Below are 19,358 nucleotides of genomic sequence, written 5' to 3'. Positions count from 1 at the left end.
GCACCCCCATACCTCTCACTCATACTCCCTAAATTCTCTCTCTCTCTCCTACTCTGATTCACCTTGCATTTATCTCTTCCATTCTCCTAATCTTATCTTTCATACTTCTGCTCTCATTCACAAGACATTCCACCTCCTCTTTCAACTCATCTATCTCCCTCTGCAGGTCAGTCACTCTTAATGTAAATTCACTCTCCCAAACAAAACCATCTCCTAAACTTTCACAGTCACTCACACCTTCCACACTATCAACTATTATTTTCTCATTCTCTCCTATCACACTACTTGTCTTCCTACATTCATTCCCCGTTCCTGGAGCAACAAAGTCAGATATCGATATATCTAATGTACTTATTTCCTCCAACTGCCTACATTTTGCGCACATACGCTCTCCACTCTCTTTAACAAGCCACATATGTAATTCCCGAGACAATCTCATGCACAGGAAAAATTTCAAAAGTGTGTTTCAAAAGGTACAATAAAAAAAAGACTACCTTTTGAAACACACTTTGTGCATTTCAAATCCTTTAAAATCAAAAATAATATGCTGGTAAGTACGTTGTTGAGAAGATTTAGAAAAAGTTGGCTACCCAGCTTTATGAATGAACATAGTAAGGAATGACTGGACAGTGGCTTTTTTCTTTTCTTTGTAGATTTTTTTGTAGCAAGCAAGCATATCATTCACCCCTTCTGTTATCTTTAAAGAATTGTTTGCTGTCAGAATCCATCTTCTCAAACCTCGCTATTGTTGATGCAATTTCATGAAATACTATTGCCATCTCTTTAAAGATGATAGATCATAGTTCCTAATTTGGTTCATCTTGAGTCTCGTCAGCATTTTCTTCTCTCGCTTGCAAGTCAATAAGTTCTTCATTAGATAATTCCTTCTAAATAAATATGAATAGAAAAAAAAACAGTGACAGCAACAATGACTGACATAGGGTTAAAAAAAAACACTGCAATACAACCACAGGTCTCTGATCTGAAAGTAATGTGTAATACACATTCATTCAACTACCATAAGTCATTATCAGTTCCAACCAAGGGACATCGACTACAGGCTTATGGAGTAATGTCTATGAATTTTTGCCATCCTAGTCAGGTCGTCTATTTATTTCCTTTCTGATACAAAATACATTTCCACAATTTTTTTAAGTTTGCATTGGCTGGCAAAAATTATGGAAATGTATTTTCTAACACAGGATAAGTGATAAGTGTAAGTTGAATTTACATAAGTCAGGGAGTGACTGTATTTCAGAAGTCCCTACAATTTTCATATAGTGAGAGTCAGCTGTATAAATAGAATGCTATTTTATATAACATATGTGATACAGCAATCGACATTTTATGTGAAAATGTCAATTGTCAAAAAACCTCAATATGTGATATGTTTAACTTGATATGTAACAAAGTAATCTACCCTATATATATAAAATGATAAGCCTTTTTATGTTACGTTTTGAAACTCAGGGGCTACCCTGAGTGTCGAGTCTTCAAAATTCCAGTCATCAGAATTCAAGGAGAACCGGTCTACCAGTCTGGAACTCAGGGGATTGGGTGCTGTAGGCGCCAGGGGAACAAAACCCCCTTTCAAGTCATCAGAATTCAAGGAGAACCGGCCTACCAGTCCGGAACACAGGGGGATTGGGCCCAATAGCCCCCCCCAGTACAATATAATATAATAAAACTGAATCATAGCACAGAAACATTTTATGTCAGCAAGCTTGTAGAAGCAAAACTGCAGATGGTTACAGAGTGAGTAATTATTATATTTTGCAGTCAGCAACAGTATTTTATGGTTTTGTGCTTTCTAAACCGGAAGTGTTTCCTCATTATAAATGTAAACTCAATGGTACAAAAACTTACTATACTCTAGTAAGAACTACTGAACACCAAAGTTGCACCAACATGTAACAAAAATATATATCTGAAAAAAAAAAAAATGAATGAATGAAATGAAAGGAAGAAATAAATGTAATTATGAAGTAAAGGAATATTCAAAAAATCAAAAAAGAGGTATAAATGATAACAAAAAAATTTAATTCATGTGTTTACTTGTTTTTAATGAAGTACTACTGAGAAACTGAATAACACAATATTTGCTTCTTATACAAGCTCAGACATTTTATAATGACCTATACTTATCTTGAATCCAAAGTAGATGATGCTTTGGCATACTTTAAAGGCGCTTCTTTTTCTCAGTCCTAGTCAGCTATATACAAAATTTAATTTCTATCAAATTTAGATCTTACATTCAAGTTCATTAGGATGCTCTTTAGTTTCCAGCTTATACAGTCAACTCTCACTACAACACAAACTACCAAAAAAGTCCCAGATGAAACTCTATAAGTATCAATACTATTTTAAAGGAAATTTAGTTTAATATAGCAACCTTTCCAGTATAACAAACTATTCCTTTGTCACTATGGTTTTACTCTATTGAGAGATAACTGTAAATCCCTTCATCATACCTACTTAAAACTAACAAGAACACTCTGAAATGATTCTTCTGTGCTGTCATTACCATAAACAGGAACAATAACATTTGGTATAAATTCAGATGGTATTTAAGATATAATGCATTCCCCCCCCCATTCACTTTTTTTGGCTAATTTGTTGAATATCACTTTTCCTATCATCACAGCTGATACATTTAAGTTTTGAGCCACTTTATTGATGATGACATTTTGTACATAACTATCAAATTCTGATATATAAGCTCAAGCGGCACATATACAGGATAACATGACAATACTAAAAGAAAAGTTTACATTATTACTAATTTCCTATCAACAATTTTCTCCAAATCAGGATTCCAACATTGTCAGATCATCTATCTTAATCCTCTAAGGCACTTCTAACTACACCAGCCACTTAGATTTTGGTATACCTCTTGGTCTTTATTCTGGCATCTCGCATCAATCAAACAACTGTTCTGCTAATCTTTACTTTCTCATTCTGTTAAAGTGATTGTGCCATTTTAGATTAATTCTGCTTACACATTCCTAACTACTGACAATGTCAAGTTCCTTCCTAATATCTTTATATTTAAAATGATTGTGCCATCAATGTCATATGTTCACTCCCCTAATTTTTCCCCAGAACTCTCAGATTCGTAAGCTAAAACTGGTTTACTGCTTCATATGCTCCTAGTTTAGTGTTTTGATTAATTCATCGTCTTCCATATAAATTTTTTAATTGACTCCCCACAATAGCTCTGTTTATTATATTATCAATTTCCACTTGCCATTTTCACTAAAAACTGGTGGTTAAATAGTTGAAATGTTTTATCTGTTCTATTTGTCATCCATTTAGAATGTAGTTGAAGCATTTTATCCTGCCTATTTTCACAGTTTTGGTCTTTTTATTTCTGATTTTCATACTGTATTTGTTACACCAATTACTGAATTAATTAAGGAATCCTGCAAACTGGTAATGGATTTATTTAGGAGTATAACATCATCTTTGATTTTGATATCAGATCTAATACCACTTCATAATATGATCCATATACAGATGATGAATAACAATTGAGATAGTGAGCACTCTCATCTCACACCTGGTTTTACATCAAACCATCTTCCTGTAATTTCCTCAATTCTAACTGTTGACTTGGACTATGTATATTGCTCAGTACAACGTCTCATGCACCCCATGAACTGCAGTCTTTTGAACAGCTTTTCTCTAGGCACCTTGTCATATGCCTTTTCCAAATCTACAAAATGTAAATACAAATCTTATTATATTTCCATGATTTCTCAGTTACCTGTCCTAAAGTGAAAATCTGATACAATCCCAGTTTGTCCTTAGCCCAGCTTGTTCTTCTCCAAGTTTCTCTTCAATATTTTTTCTTTCTTAAGCCTCTTCTCTGCTTGTATAAATCTTACATGGAACATTCATCACAGAAATTCCTAATTCTAATATCGTTTTATTTCCCTTTTAATAGATATTTATTTCCCTTTCTTTGTATTTCCCTTATGGAAAGACTGTATAAATAATGTTGTGAAGTACTGCTATATTGTCCTAATTGGAACAGATCAAGCACTATATTTATTCCACATATTATTTCTGGAAAATTTTCCATGTTACTCCTCTAAATAAATATTAATTTTTATCGCTATTTTTCCTATTTTTGTTTAGGAGTAGTACCCCTTTTATGATGTCATTGGCTTTTTACTCAATTTTTAAGGCATTACTGATGTTTTAAAGATATAGATATATGAAGAATATAAGGAAGGGATAATTGTGGATATACATTTGTAGGATGTTCCTGGTTGTCATCTTATTGAGTGGCATCTGGCATATGGCAATATTATTGAAGTAGGACTGAAAGGGGGGGGGGAATGTGGAGATAGAAAAATGTGAGAGAATTGCAGATAAGACACAAGGTATGTGAAATTTAAAACCCAGTTAAGATATAACTTTGAGCTTGATTGTGTCCATGAGCGTCACATCCTGTGAACTTTGTTTCAGCACTGGATTAGGAAGTGAGAAATTGTTTCCTGTTTAATGCACAATATGTAAGCACATTATTATGCAGCAACTGATAGCTGCTTGTTCAGTACTGCTCCCTTCTCACTCATCTCATGCATCGATTCAAACATTACATGACACTGAGATAGTACTGACTGTTATCCATTTGACCCTCTGGAACAAAATTTCTTATGAACAATTTCACAAATGTTGAAGAACGCAATCAGCACCATTTTGATTAATTCTACAGTCAAACCTTTTGCTGTCTTCAAGATTGCCAGTCCATGCTTTGCCATTTCGTTTCTGGGTTGTATTGTAAAGACTATGATTCATCACCAGTCACAATTCTCTCTAAAACAGTAGCATGTTGGGCAACCATTTCAATGAAATTTTTTCAAAGCAAGAAACATGATGCTCTCTCTCTCTGTTCAGGAGTCAAAGAATGTTACAAATCTTTTTTTTTTTTTCCAGCAGAATTTCATGGACTGCTTCCTATCCAATATTTACTTTGTGTGCAATCATCCAAGTGTTGATTTGAAGATTCCTGTTGATGAGATTACTTTTCCACATTTTCATCAGTCTGAACCAAGATAGGCCTCCCCAGTCATGATGCCTTCTATTTCATCCCTATCATCTTGAAATCATGCAAACCACTCAAAAACTCATGCATGGGACAATCATCCTTATACACTTTTTTTTAAAAATCATCAAATGCTTCTGAGGCAGATATGTCCAGTGTAAAACAGAATAAAATAAAATTTTATCACTGCTTAATGTTCCATTTTTCAAATTTTTGACACAAGACACTTACACCATCTCAATCACATAATGTCTATGTGAGAATTGAAGTAATCATAATGAATATGCTCTCATAGGAAAAAGCCCAGTGTAGTGGCTAAAATGATACACCATTTTAACCCAATTTTATTTACAGTATACCTGTCAAAAAATGTGTCTTGTTAATTAATGGGCACACTATGTATATTTTATGTGACTGCAGAATATGTTTAAAAGTGCTTGTCATAGTGAAAATAATGAAATATCATTGTAATGAAAAATACTGCCGTATTTAACATTATTACACTGACTGTGCATAGAAAAATACTCATTAAATTGACTCTTATAAATTATACTCATATTGGACTTTTACTGTAAGATTAAAGTCCAATATGAGTATAGCCACAAGATTTCAAAACTGTCTATAAGTAATTTTTGTACCTCTGCCATCTTTATGACTTCTAGTCTCTCCTGACTCATTAACTTCAGAGTGAGGCTACCTAGTAAAGCTGGCAAAAGGAAGTATCTATAGGAAGATAAAAATGATAATTTAATATTAAAGCTTAAACTATTTACATGAAAATAACATGCTGTTTTGCATTCTGTGACAATGCAAGATATATTTCTGAAAAGGGGGAAGAGTGAACTTACAATGAAAATAATATTACAGATCCAAAACTACCATTTTTGTAATACATTACAGAATGTGAGGTGCATAAAATTTAGTATGCACACAAATACATTTTACTTTACATGTACTATAGGATATGACTGCAGTGCAATCAAATCAAGTATCATCTTTAATTATTAAAACCAGAAATTATCACTTTCCTTTCTCTGAAAGGGAGGGTGGAGGAAGAGAGGTAAAATATACTGCAAAATTTAATGTCAGTGTATATGCAAGCACAAATAACATATTTAATCCTGAAGAATTCTTACAGGAGTTTGATAAGTGAAACACATCACATTCAAAAATTCATATAACTTGCCTTAAACATATTCAAAATTCTCTGCAGACACCTCACAATCAGGCAATGCAATTCAATCATTCACAACACTCTATGCAAAAAACCTACTTCTCAATCCCCTGCTCACACCTTCCTTATACAGCTTCCAGGGATGACCTCTTGGTTCTTCCCCAATCTCCCACCATTTTATGAAAAACCTCTTCCTCATCACCCCTCATCCACTAGATTCTGCCAATTGCATCATATCTCACCTTTCTGCATATTCAACATTCCAGAGATTAGAAACTATTTTGGTCAATCACCCCTGGACCCTATCCAACATCTCTTCATCCTTTTGAACACTAGGTGACCAAATCTGTGCATAGCAGTTTATGTGGCCTAATCACAGCTTTATACAATGGAACCAGAATCTTCTTACTTCTATAAGTCAGTCATTTCCTCATCATTGCCAGAATTTGTTGTGTCGTCCTCACAAATTTGGCAATATGTCCTCTAAATTTTAGATCATTATCCACCATCATCCCAAGATATCGTACTTCCTTCACCTGCAACAATAAATCCTAACCAAGAGTAAATTCTACATCCAATCTTTGTTTTCCAAATAGTTAGTTTCGTATGATGATGCAGTCATGAATTCCTTTTACAGGAAGATATGGCACCATCTGAATCCCCCCCCTCCCCCAAATTTTATCCGGGCTCGGTATGGCATAGCTGACGAATCAGGCCTATGGCTGGGTCAGTATTCCTGACTGTAATCCATGTGTGTTCACAGGGCCGGTTTGCCTGCTTGCAGGCCCAGATAAACCGGTGGAAAAAACCCGCTGTCCACACCCAAGACTGGCTAACTTGGCTATGGCTGAGGAAGATCCTTAAGCTCCTCAGGTAGCCAACCTATGACACTCCTTCTCCAGGCATATGGTTGCGAAGTGCAGAGCCACTAGGCTAACTGCACGGACATTTTCCAAATTTTAAAACCTTACATTTCAAAACATCAAACTGACATCCCCACTCTCGTTTCCATTCACTCAGCCTATTCAAGTCTTTTTATAAGGTCAGAACATCTGCCACCAGAACAATGGTCCTAAAATAGACCCCTGAGGCACATCACTAGTGACTTTCCTCTTCTGGAATATTACTCTCCCATATACAACTTGTTGATACCTATCAGACAGACAATCTCCAATCTAATGTACTAGTCTAATTTTCAATCTCATCTTTTACAACTGCCTGAGGTAGTTGAACCTCAAAAAACTCAAGAAAGTTATTTTCTTTACTTCCGGTTGCTATCTTGTCATCCCGATCTATATTGTGGTTAATTTATTCATTTCGTATGGTGATTCAATGGCCACGAGCCCCTTTTACAGGGAGGTACAGCACCACCTCAGTCCCCCCCCCCCTATTTTTATCCGGGCTCGGGACCGGCACAGCTGACAATTCAGACCTATGGCTGGAGGGATTGTCTTAAGTATTCTTGACTATATCCGTGTGTGTGTTCACGGGGCCGGTTTGCCTGCTTGCGGGATGGACTCCAGATAAACTGGGGGGGAAAACCCTGCTGTCCATGCCCAAGACCGGCTAACTTGGCTGTGGCTGACGAAGACCCTTAAGCTCCTCATGTTGTCGACGGGAATCGAACCTAGGACACTCCTTCCACAGGTATATGGTTGTGAAGCGCATAGTCACTAGGCTAACCGAGCGAACTATATTGTGGTAATTGAAAATCACCCATAACGATCACCCTTTTCCCATTTACTTATCTCAATTGTTTATATATTTCCTGGTCACTACCCTCCACATTACCAGGTCCAACAAAGTATTTCATTCTATTCACCTCTATCTCATACTATACAAAATGACTGTGAATGAGTTCAAAGGAAAGTATGATAGATACTCTGCGAATGCTGAATAGTTCTTGACATGATGTTTAGGGCCTCCCTCGATGAGTCTAAGAACTCCTTGGAGTTGCCCGTAATAATAATAATTCTTGCACTCTGCCTCATCTCAACACCGTCATGCCTGGGGAACACACTGACTACCTTTCCTATCACACTATTATTTTTTATCCTTCTCAACAACTTCCTGATATATCTTACATTCTCCTTGTTCCAAATCAAGTCATTTATCCCCACAACCAACTCCTTTGCTGACTTATTCCTTATATCCAACACCTCAACCACTCCATTTTACCTCTGCAAAAACAAACCTTGTGCATCTTATTTTTGCCTTAAACTCTGGATTTTGAACTGGAAGGTTTCAAAATCAACTTTCAAGTTAATAACACAGCAGGCATTGAAGCTAATTTCATTTCTATCTCTCTCTCTCTATATATATATATATATTTTTTTTAATTAATTTTATTTTAACTGTGAATTTTTAAATTTCATAACTGGTCTAACTGGCATTGTGGCATTAATTATGCAAATTTCTTAGGAAAATAGTTTTCCTAATTTATTCAAAAACTGTGCAATTCAATGATTCTGATTTTAAGAGAACAATAAAAATATAGCAAGCATGATCATCAATTTCCTTAATAAAAAAAGAAAGTTATTTTGATGTCGATGGTTTCATAAAATCTAATAGATTCGTCTGATGGCATAATGTCTTTTTCCTTTCCCGCAAAATTTCTTCATAGCAAGCTAATGATTTTTTTATTCCTTGCCTTGTGGCTACAATTCATTCCTCATTAGAATCTATGTCCTCCAAAATCTGTAAACCTTTCTTTTATGATCTGACAGCATAATGTCTTTTTCTTGTCCTGCAACATTTCTTCATAGCAAGCTAATGATTTTTTTATTCCTTGCTTTGTGGCTACAATTCGTTTCCTCGTTAGAATCTATGTCCTCCAAAATCTGTAAACCTTTCTTTTATGATCGTTCTTACTGTGGATTCCTGTAGATTGAACTTCAAGCTCACAAATTTTCATTCCGCCTTCAAAATCCTTAATAATGTTGAGTTTTGTTTCAAAAGTCAATGTTTTTCTGCTTCTTTTGGACGACATTATTTTTTATATGTAAAATTTTTATCAAGAACATAACATTAAACAATCGCAAGGTTTGTAACTATAAAAATTGTAAATGAATGGAGACCACATGAAACACTTCAGTGCTTGTTCACAACATGTGCGACCTGGCGAATGTGGCCAGCGCCAGAAAGATACGACTAGTGGTGAGGCACTAAGCGGGACAGGAATACGTACATATAAGAAACTGCATAACTCCGGATTCGTGTAAGTCGGGGTATGACTGTACTTTATTTCTAACCCAAATCTCAGATCTATAACTTAAAATTGGTTTGAATACTTTTATATATTGCTAGTTTAGTGTTTAGGGAAATTTCTCTCTTATTCCATATCAATTTATTCAAGTAGCTCCCAAACATATCAGTTTTGCTTATTCTGCTGTCTTCATAGTGAAGAATTTATGGAGAAACAACACACGTGTTAGAATAATTACTTTACTTAACATTAAGAAAGTAACCTTTCTTGAGGTCATAATCATTAGGAAAACATACATATGTACAGGATACAAGCTACATGACACTGCTCTATGCAAACATAAGATGAATCTAAATGTTTGCTAATCATTTACCCTAGTCTGACCTCTGGTGACAAAAAAAAAAAAAACAGAACTATGTTAAACAATTTCTAAAGTCTTATTGTATTAAGATTTTCTTCTGCTTAGGGTTGTTCTGGATGCTATACAGGTTGAAGATGGATCCTCCATATTCTTGGAATAATTAAACCATTTTTGTTCAAATCTGGATGATGTTTAAGCATTTCACAAGTTTCTTTGAATTTTCTTTCAAACCAAGAGGTGCAATGCAGGGTCTTGGTGCCTTTAAAGTCAATTCTGTGACATGTTTGGAGTGCGTAGTCTGATAGGCCTGTTTTATCATAGTGGAGGTATTTAATGTGGTGTTTGTATTCATCTTTTCTAATTGGGATGGTGCATCCTGTTTCCCCCATGTAAGGTAGGTTACAGGTATGCTGAATTTTGTAAACCCCAGGGTGGACAAGGTATGGAAGAAGATCTTTGGAAGAGCTAAGTAAATTTCTTAATTTTGCTGGGGGTTTGAAGGTTGTCTTAATATTGTATTTAAGTACTGTTCTAATTTTTTTCAAAATGCCCCTATTGTAAGGTATGGTTATAGCATTCTTGTAATCTCTTTTACTTTTAATGGCATTTTTATGATCTTGTGAACTGTTTTTTTTATTGTAGCCCATTTTTACAAATGTTGGTTAATAATTTCACATTCTTGGTTCAGAGCTTGTTCATTGGAGCAAACTGTTAGGGCTCTGTGTTTAAGTGTGTTGATGATTCCGAGTTTTTGTGATGGATGGTGGTATGAATTTTTATGTATGTATTGGCCTGTGTGTGTGTAGGTTGGTGGTCGACTGTGAAGGAGAAGCAGCCTGAGAGAAAACGTGTGACAAGCATGTGTAGAAAAGGAAGAGAGTTGTTGTTTTCGATCTCGATGGTGAATTGGATATGTTTGTGTTGTTTGTTCAGGTAGCTTAGGAACGTATTTAATGTTTCACAGCTGTGGGAGCCAAATGGCAAAAATATCATCAACATATCTGAGCCAGACTTGGGGCTTGAGGCTGGCTGAATCTAGAGCTCATTGCTCAAAATCTTCCAAGTAAAAGTTAGCTATTGGGGGGGGGGGGGGGGGAGTCCATGGCCATCCCTTCTTTTTGTAGGTAAAAATCATTTTGCAATGCGAAATACCTGGAATGGAGTACGTGGACAAAGAGGGCAGTGATATCAGGCAGAAATATGTTCTGGAAGAGAAGAATAGGATCACTGATTGGGACATTAATGAAAAGGGCAGTTATGTCAAAGCTGACTAATAAATCTTCATTGTTGAGTGTGATGTTTCTAATTTTGTTTATGAAGTGCTGTGTATTTTTTAGGTAGGAGGGGGAAATGACCTACCAATTCCTTGATTGTGGCCATTAGTTTCTTGGCTAAGTGATAATTAGGGCTGTCGATTCCTTCAACTTGGTCATGGTGTGTGTTTTGTGTATTTTTGGCAGGCCATAAATTCTGGGAGCACAGGCATAATGTGGTATTAGTTGTTTGGTTGTTTCCTCTGGCCATATGATAACTGATTTGATTAATTCTGATGTTTTCTTTTTGATGCAGTTTGGAGGGTTGTAGTTCACCATTTGGTACATGTTGTGGTTGGATACCAACTGGTTCATTTTTTTCCAGGTATGTTGTCCAATCAAGGACAACAGTAGCACTGCCTTTATCCACTTTTGTAATCACAATGTCTCGTTATTTTTTAAAGATTTAAAAAATTTTTCTGCTCTGGTTAGATTCCAACATAGTTGTTTATTAGAGTTTAATATGTATGATGTATCCATTCATATTTTGTTGGCAATATTATTGAGGGAGAGATTTTAGACATCTTTCAATGTGATAAATGAAATCTAATTTGTTAACTGACCTTGGTGCAATGGCATAGTTCGGGCCTTTCCCCCAAAGTGAGAGTTCCCCTGCGTTAAGGTTGTAGCTGGATTTATTGATCACTTGGCCACAGTCTGTTGGTACTGCTTTGTATAATGTTCCATTAGCCATCATAATTCTATGGTTCTGAAAAGTTTTTTCTGAGCACCTTATTTTTCCAGATCTACAAAACTACAGCTATTCATTATAAAGTGAAATCTGATCTTGACAACCATTATTTAGCTTGAACCTAATTTGTTCTTCTCCAAGTTTCTATTCCAAAAGTTTTCTTAGCCTCTTTGCAAGTACAACTGTATAAATCTTACCAGGAACACTCAGGAGAAATTCTATTGTAATTCTCATGTTTGTTTTTATTGCAATTTTTTAAAGATGGGAATCATGAGAGCTCCACTCCAGTCATCTGAAATTGGACATTCTGACAAGCCTTCAGACTTCTTGTGGAGCTACAAAAATTTTATACTTGTTTATTTGGGCATTTAAATAAAAAAAAAATTTAAAAAAATTAAAAAAAAAAAAAAATACAATCTGGCCCAGAGCAGGCTTTTACAAACATCCATGCCTACAGTGGAATTTGATCAAGCAATGAAAATCGCATGCCATCACATAAAGTTTGTAAATATTAATAATATTTTAAATTAACTGTTTTAGAAAAATATAAGGAAAGGGCAATTTTTTCTTACCCACAAAAGTTGTAAAACTTATAGTATATTAGCACCATGGATGCAATAAGGAATTTTTTTATTATTTTTTAAATTAAAAATTCTTTATTTCATTTTATTTATTTCTTACATAATTCAGAAACCATACTCAGATACCAAAGATGAAACTTTTTCAATTTCCTTCAGGCCTCCAATAAGCAAAACAGCAGTCTCACACCAGGTAATGAAATTATTTATCTCTCATCTAAAGACAATCACAAACATTGCTTATGGCAAGATTTATTGTTTTTATTGGCTTTATTGTTTTTTAATCCATTCCACCAACTAGACCAGTCAAAGTATATATGCTTTTAAAGCCACTTGTACCTTATGGTTATGGTATTATCACAGTTCTTTAACACCACTAGAACATCTTTTTGAATGAGATGCATAAACAATATGACTTGTGTTTTTTTTTAAGAAAATGAAAGAGAAGAACACCTCACAATATTAATGATTTACTTTATGATGACTTCACCTCATTTCTTGCTTCAGTCTTCTTACCCACATGCTTACATGCACATATTTGTATATGAGCTTTCCCCCCTTATTATTCTGATTTGAATTTGGTAAACTACTCACTTCACCTTTTCTCCTCTTAATGTGTTCAGCTCAGTGTCCTGTCACAGCGAAGGTAACTCAGCTTCACATAAACCTAATAAATGCACTGATATGGTGTTCATCCTACCTGCAGTGTCTGTCAATTGCATGTATTCGTAAGCCAATTTTTTGTTTTACAGGATGAAAAACCCTACCATTTTCATATGAGACTAGTTAACTCATCTTCAACTGAAAAATATTAGAAAGGTTCTTCACATCCTAGATATTTGAACTCATTCTTTCCAAATTGCATCATTCATTATCACTTCTACAGACACCAAAGTGATTAGATTTGAAGTTGTGAAACATCCTCTCTATTTTGTTTGCTTTAATGGCTATCAAAGAGATCAAATACAAGATAAGTTACAAAAATTCTTCCTGCAGACTTGGCTCTATCTGACTTCTGGTTATTTCCTAAATAGAAGACACATCAAATCTTCCATTTTGAAAATGACAAACAGGTCTAAGCAGAGATGAGAAAATGGTTCTGAAAATAATCTGAAGAGTTTAATTTCCACTTGTTATGCATGGAGTGGAGAAAATGAACTGAAAGTCAGAAAGATTATGTTGAGAAACAGTGTATGAAAATAAAGTAGAGACTTAAACTATCTTTTGTTTTTTTAATTCACTGACATCTGTTTGGGTGGGGAGCAATCACAATGGAGGCATTAATTTTGGAACATTCCCTTATACTTTACTACTGCTATGAACAAATCTTTGAATCTCAATATCTAACGTATGTAAAAGTTGAGTAGGCATCTCTTTACAATTTGAAAATAAAATTTTAAAAAAGAATTAGAAACAGAATGATAGCCTGGTTGGCTGAGTGGTTAGTGTATCCACTCTCCAGCGAAAAGGATGAAGGTTCGAATTCCGCCATGGGTATGGATGTTTGTGATTGTCTGTGGAAATACTAGTGGTGGTGGATGGTGTTGGTGTAGTTGCAGTTAGTTGTAGTTGGTGGAATGAGCGTTGGAGACAGAGTTGTAGAGTACATGCCCTCCCTTGTCAAAAATATCATTTCAGCTATCTGTGTGCACTAGTGCAAAGCTTGACTGCTGAAAGTCAATTATAATAATTATAATGTTTTAAATATTAAGATGATCTTCCTCAAAAAAAAAAAAAAAAGTGTTGTATAAAATAGCAAACAGGTGTAATTATTAAATAAATATTATCAAAGCTTTAAAACAGCTGTAAGCATTAAAGAAAGGCAAGTGCAATGATTATTACATCTCTAGTGATCAGCTGCATAACTAAGTAAAATTATCAAAAATGTTTATCATCTGTTGAGTTCACAGTGTTGGAAGCCAGTTGTTGTTGTTGTTATTATTATTCATGACACCTCCAAGTCTTAAGACTCATCGCAGAGGACACCTACTGTACAGCTCTCGTCTCCACCACTACACCGAACCTCTACTACCAATCACCTACATCAATGCTATCTACTTCCCACAACCACAGCTAGTATTTTTTGTCTGTAATTGCGTGTGTTCTGAAGGGCCAATTTATCTGTATGCGGGTTTCCTTGGAGGAAAAAACCTTGCTACCTCCACATGAGATTGTCTAATTCACCTTCAATTGAAAAAGTACATATAAAGATTCCTCCCATCACCACGAGAATCGAACTTAGGCTTTTTCTAATCGAAGGGTGCAACATACCATTGTTCTTCCAATTGCGCTACGAAGGAACTTTATTTATTGCATTTCAAAAACACTTTTCAATTATATACTATATGAAACATTTACTGCTGACTGGTTAAAATATTTTTGTATATTATCAGTCAATATATAATATTGGTACACTTATTAGGTACACCTCTGCAAAAACTCGATGTAGCTTAAAAAACTCTAAAGCACATTACATTGATTTTTTGCATGGGTCAAGTCCAATGAGAACTGTACATAATCTTGTTTGTTTCTATGTATATTTTGCAAAATATTAATGTAGTTAACCTTGTGGAAAGTGAATGTATTTACTGGTTTAACATCAAAAACAAAGGCAATGCTTTCCCAGGAGAGCTTTGTATATGTATATAGTTATGTGTAAGAGCGCAGGAAAAGTTGTTTACTAGTTTTGTATATAAGAGTTGCTTTCAGCGTAACACCTTTAAAATTAGTTTTCAAGAGTACTGCTAGGTTTAGAGAAGTTTCCGTGGCCCGAAAGTATCAAAGAGGTCTGCTAGTTTTAGAGACAAGTTTCGGAGGAGAACAAAGAGCAGGTTAAACTTAAAAGAAGATAAAAGAGTCATGCCGAATTCTTTGGGGTCTACTACCCTTATAGCAAGATCGCAAAATATAAAGGATTGAGCCAAGCATAAGGGGGACTTCCCAGTTCCAGTTGCCAGAAGGGAAGAGCTTCCAGGCAAGAGAGAGGGCTTCCAAATGCCAGAGAGAGGGATCACGGTTGAGAGTTGGCGGCAGTTTCAGTTTCTTGGAGGCAGCAATTTGAGCTATTGGAGACAGCAGTTTCAGTTTCTTGGACGCGGCAGTCGTCCAGGCATTTTCAGCGAGCCAAAGCAGAGGAGAAAAGGTGATGTTAATTACCCGAGGCAGCTTCGCTCGGAAGTTTTTCTTTTTTGCCGTGGGAGAACAACCTTTTGCCAGTTGCAGCCCACTATTTTCCCAATGAGATATTACTGAAGCCAGATATTCCTGAGGAAGCTCAAGATCTAAGATGAAAGAAATGCCGTAAGACTCAGTAAAAGACTTTTGACTGAATGTGCGATGCAGTTTTTTTGTAAATTCAAATCCTTTGTATATTCCCTCTCATAGTAGGTTATAGAAAGACTTTTAAGAAATTGTTCAATAGTAGTAAGAAGTGTCATTAAGAGAATCGATTGGCATATTGGAAGTTGATATAAAAATTGTAAAGATAACTTAACAGAGAGTTAGCTAACCTCTTTGCAAGTAAACTATTAGAAGTTTAATAAGTTGAATTTATAAGAGGAGAGTAAATAAGATTGTGAGTTAAAGAAGTTAATTAGTGTTTAAGTAAATAGGTTATAATTTATGCTAAAGATTTTATAAATGGATAGGGAAAGCAATCTCCCTATTGTTTAATTTATGTATAATTTGTAAATAAATGTGTTTTAATTATTTGTAAAGAGTGCTGCCCGATCTTTTATTTTACAACTGCTTTGTTCTTAAATAAACTTAAATAAACTTGTGAGCGGGAAATAATTTAAAGCAATAAAAACGCAGTTCAGTTACTTACGAACCATGACTGTTAAAGTCAACATTGATAAAAGCAACTTCGCTCGTCAGAAAGAGGGAAATCTACCAGAAGTTTTATTTAGTCTTATGCCAATGAAATGATATACTGGTGGCGCAGTCTGACAAAAATAAATTTCCAGTATTCATAGGCATTCAACTAGTAAATATGGAAGGTGGATAATCATAGTACGCAGCAGAGTAAATGAGAAAGGATAAGAAAGAAAAAGCGCATTAGAGTAAATTTAAAAAGAATTAGGAATAGAATAAAGATATTACATACATAAGAAAATAAACAAACATTTACAAAACCACAGACAGCGGAAGATATTACAATGTCGTTACAAAGTAACGACAGGATAAAATCTACAGTCGTTAGTTAAAATAAGAAAAAGAGTGGATTGGAACAGTTTTGTAAATATAGAACAGGCAAATAAATAGAAAATGTATATATATTTAGTGTAAGAAAATTTTTTAAGAACCATGAATGTGAACAGCGGTAATTCAGGAGCCAATAGCACTAACACAAAGGGGGGGGATGTATAACTTTTTAGAATTGTAAATCCTCACCTCATCATCCCCCAATTCTCTGGAGAAGACCACGATGATGTACTGTCTTTCTTCAACTGGTCGGACTTTCAGCTTCTAATAATACTTAGGAATAAACTGATTGGAAGTGGCAAGAATTTTTTGTATTCCTCTCCCATCTTGAAAGACACTGGAATACAATAAATTCAAGGATACCCTAATATCTCAGTTTTCCAAAGTTAAAAGCGTGGGTCAAAATCTGTGGAGGGGCCAAAAATGTAAACAAGAGAAAAAAGAATCCATCACAGATTATTATAATAGACTGCTCACCTTAGCTAATAGCATGAGCATGTCCAGTGATGAAAAGAGTCACTTTGAGTGGGCTGTCTTCAATCAATTCAGGTTAGGAGTAAGAGAAGAATATAAAGAGATAGTGTACAAAAGGAAAATAAACACTTTAGAAGAATGCTATCCAGCCATAAAGGAAAAGGAAGAAAGGCTAGGTGATCTTCATCCTGATTCTAGTGCCAACCAAATACACAATATCACAGAGGTGTCAGATACAAAGAGCAAGGTCAAAAAAGAGAAAAATCCAGGGAATTCTAAAGAAAAAAAAAAGTAAAGATAAACAGAAGGAAGGAAGGAAAAGAGGAAAATAAGGCCAGAAGTGAATAAAATAGACCACAACAGATTGACGGTTGCAGAGTCTATTAATATGGAGGAAGTACACACCTTAATTAGACAAGAGGTTGAACGGCTACAACAGCCCATTATGGACTATCTTGAAGCTGTACTGAAGCAGATGGCGGCAGTAATAGAAGGGACCTCTGAATCAACTATACCTCAATCAGAGAGGACTAATGGAATAAAAGATACGAGAGAACCTCCCAGATGTTTTAGCTGCAATAAGATTGGGTACATAGCTAGCAACTGCTTTAAAAATAAAAACCCTCCAACAGAAATAAGAGATATGAGTCAAATTTTGGGCACCCTCATTATAATTTTGCAAACAAACCATGGAGAGGAGAGAACAGGAATCGAGAACACCCATGAAAGTCTAAAATGATCATAGAGGGGAAGGTACAAGGATCGCATTGTGACATATTATTAGATACTGGTTGCCATGTCTCTATCATATCTGAAGATTATTTTCAAGGAATAAAATCCAAGATATGGAGAGGCATTACTAAGCTAAAGAGACCAATCAGATTATCGGGACTTTCATCTTCTGTGTTTTATGCAACCAAGAAGGTTAGGGTAAAAATATACTTGCCAGAATTTAATTTGTGTGTTTGGCAAGAGAGTTGTTAGTTCTTCCCAGGATACCTCGCACAAGAGCACAGATTATCCTAGGGACTAACTTTCTAGAGAGGTACAAGTTCTCATGTGACTTCTCTAGAAATGAAATATTCCTAATGGGTAATAGACAGTCTGGTAAAGGGAACTGAAAATTTCAAAATAGAGTCGAGAAATCTCGTGAAGAGAGAAAGTAGAATGAAAGAAATGTTGGGCCGACTGAAAGCGGTAATGAAATGTCTCAAAATAATCATACTGATCCTTCAATAGCTTCAACATCCGAAAGTAACAGTCAATCTAAGACTTACCTCATCTCAAGTGTAAAATTAGTTAATGATCAGAGCGTAAAGAAAAAGGAATTAAGGGAGGGTAATCAAAAGTAGTAGAAGTAAACATTATAGAGAAAAGCAGTAAGGAAATTCACCATCCAGGCAATGGAGAAATAGAAAGAGAGCAAGAGGTCGGAAGGGAATTAGATGCCCGAGGGATAATAACAAACATAAGTCACAGCGTCAGTCGTGCCAAGAAGAGCCCACAGGTCAGGCTGATGACGTTCCCTGCTCAAATTTAGATGACAAAACTGAGTATTGTCCGACCCAGAAAAAGCATGAGACATGATACAGAGACAGATTAAAGAAAATTTCTTCATGGCTTAAAAATTTTTCGTGAAGAGCCTTTGTTAAAAGTTTTTTTTACATAGGGTCAAGTCCCATGAGAACTGTAAATAACCTTGTTTGTTTCTATGTATATTTTGCAAAATATTAATGTAGTTAACCCTGTGGGAATTGAATGTATTTACTGTTTTTACGTCAAAAACAAAGGCAATGCTTTCCCAGGGACCCTTTGTATATGTACAGGGTGTTCGGGATAAATTTGACATATTTATAATTAATTATATTTTTCCGTAAGTTACATGTATTAACACACACTTCTCTTCATTTAAAAGTTTGGACCCTTCTTCATTCATATACAAGATGTCAGAAAGGATGGATAGCTGGAACCCACCTGAATCATGGAAGAGAATAACTTGTATCATGATGATTCGTGCCCGCCATCAAAATAAGGATATTACGACTGCTGCCCAATGCTCCCTGAATATAGTAAAAACAATCAGGCATGAACTAGAGACTTGCAATGGTGACTACGAGGATGTAGCAAGAAGAAAGATCCCTAGCAGACGATCTGATTGCGTTCGTACAGCAGAATTCCTCGCAAATCTGCAGGAACAGGTGTTGAAGAACCCTGGCATTGGAATTCGGGCTTTGTTCGTGGAGTTGCTAACTGTAGTCAAGCCCTGGATAACAAGGGTAGCCAATGGTAGGCCGTATGTATGGCAG

The 19,358-nt window shown here is 35.4% G+C and overlaps 1 protein-coding gene across 1 annotated transcript in view; it reads right to left on the bottom strand.

The window, feature by feature from the left end:
• Positions 1-19,358, bottom strand: part of Tap42 (immunoglobulin binding protein Tap42) — a 113,906-nt gene that overhangs the window by 72,264 nt on the left and 22,284 nt on the right. Inside the window, exon 3 of the mRNA XM_090402948.1 lies at positions 5,692-5,776. Within this exon, the coding sequence (XP_090259074.1) occupies positions 5,692-5,776 (85 nt within the window). The remainder of the gene's footprint in view (positions 1-5,691; positions 5,777-19,358) is intronic.

This window comes from Typopeltis vanoorti, chromosome 13 (genome assembly GCF_054136105.1).
Source record: "Typopeltis vanoorti isolate ZY-2024b chromosome 13, IOZ_Tvanoo_1.0, whole genome shotgun sequence".
In the NCBI taxonomy this organism is placed as follows: Eukaryota; Metazoa; Arthropoda; class Arachnida; order Uropygi; family Thelyphonidae; genus Typopeltis; species Typopeltis vanoorti.
This window is presented reverse-complemented; position numbering and strand designations above follow the sequence as displayed.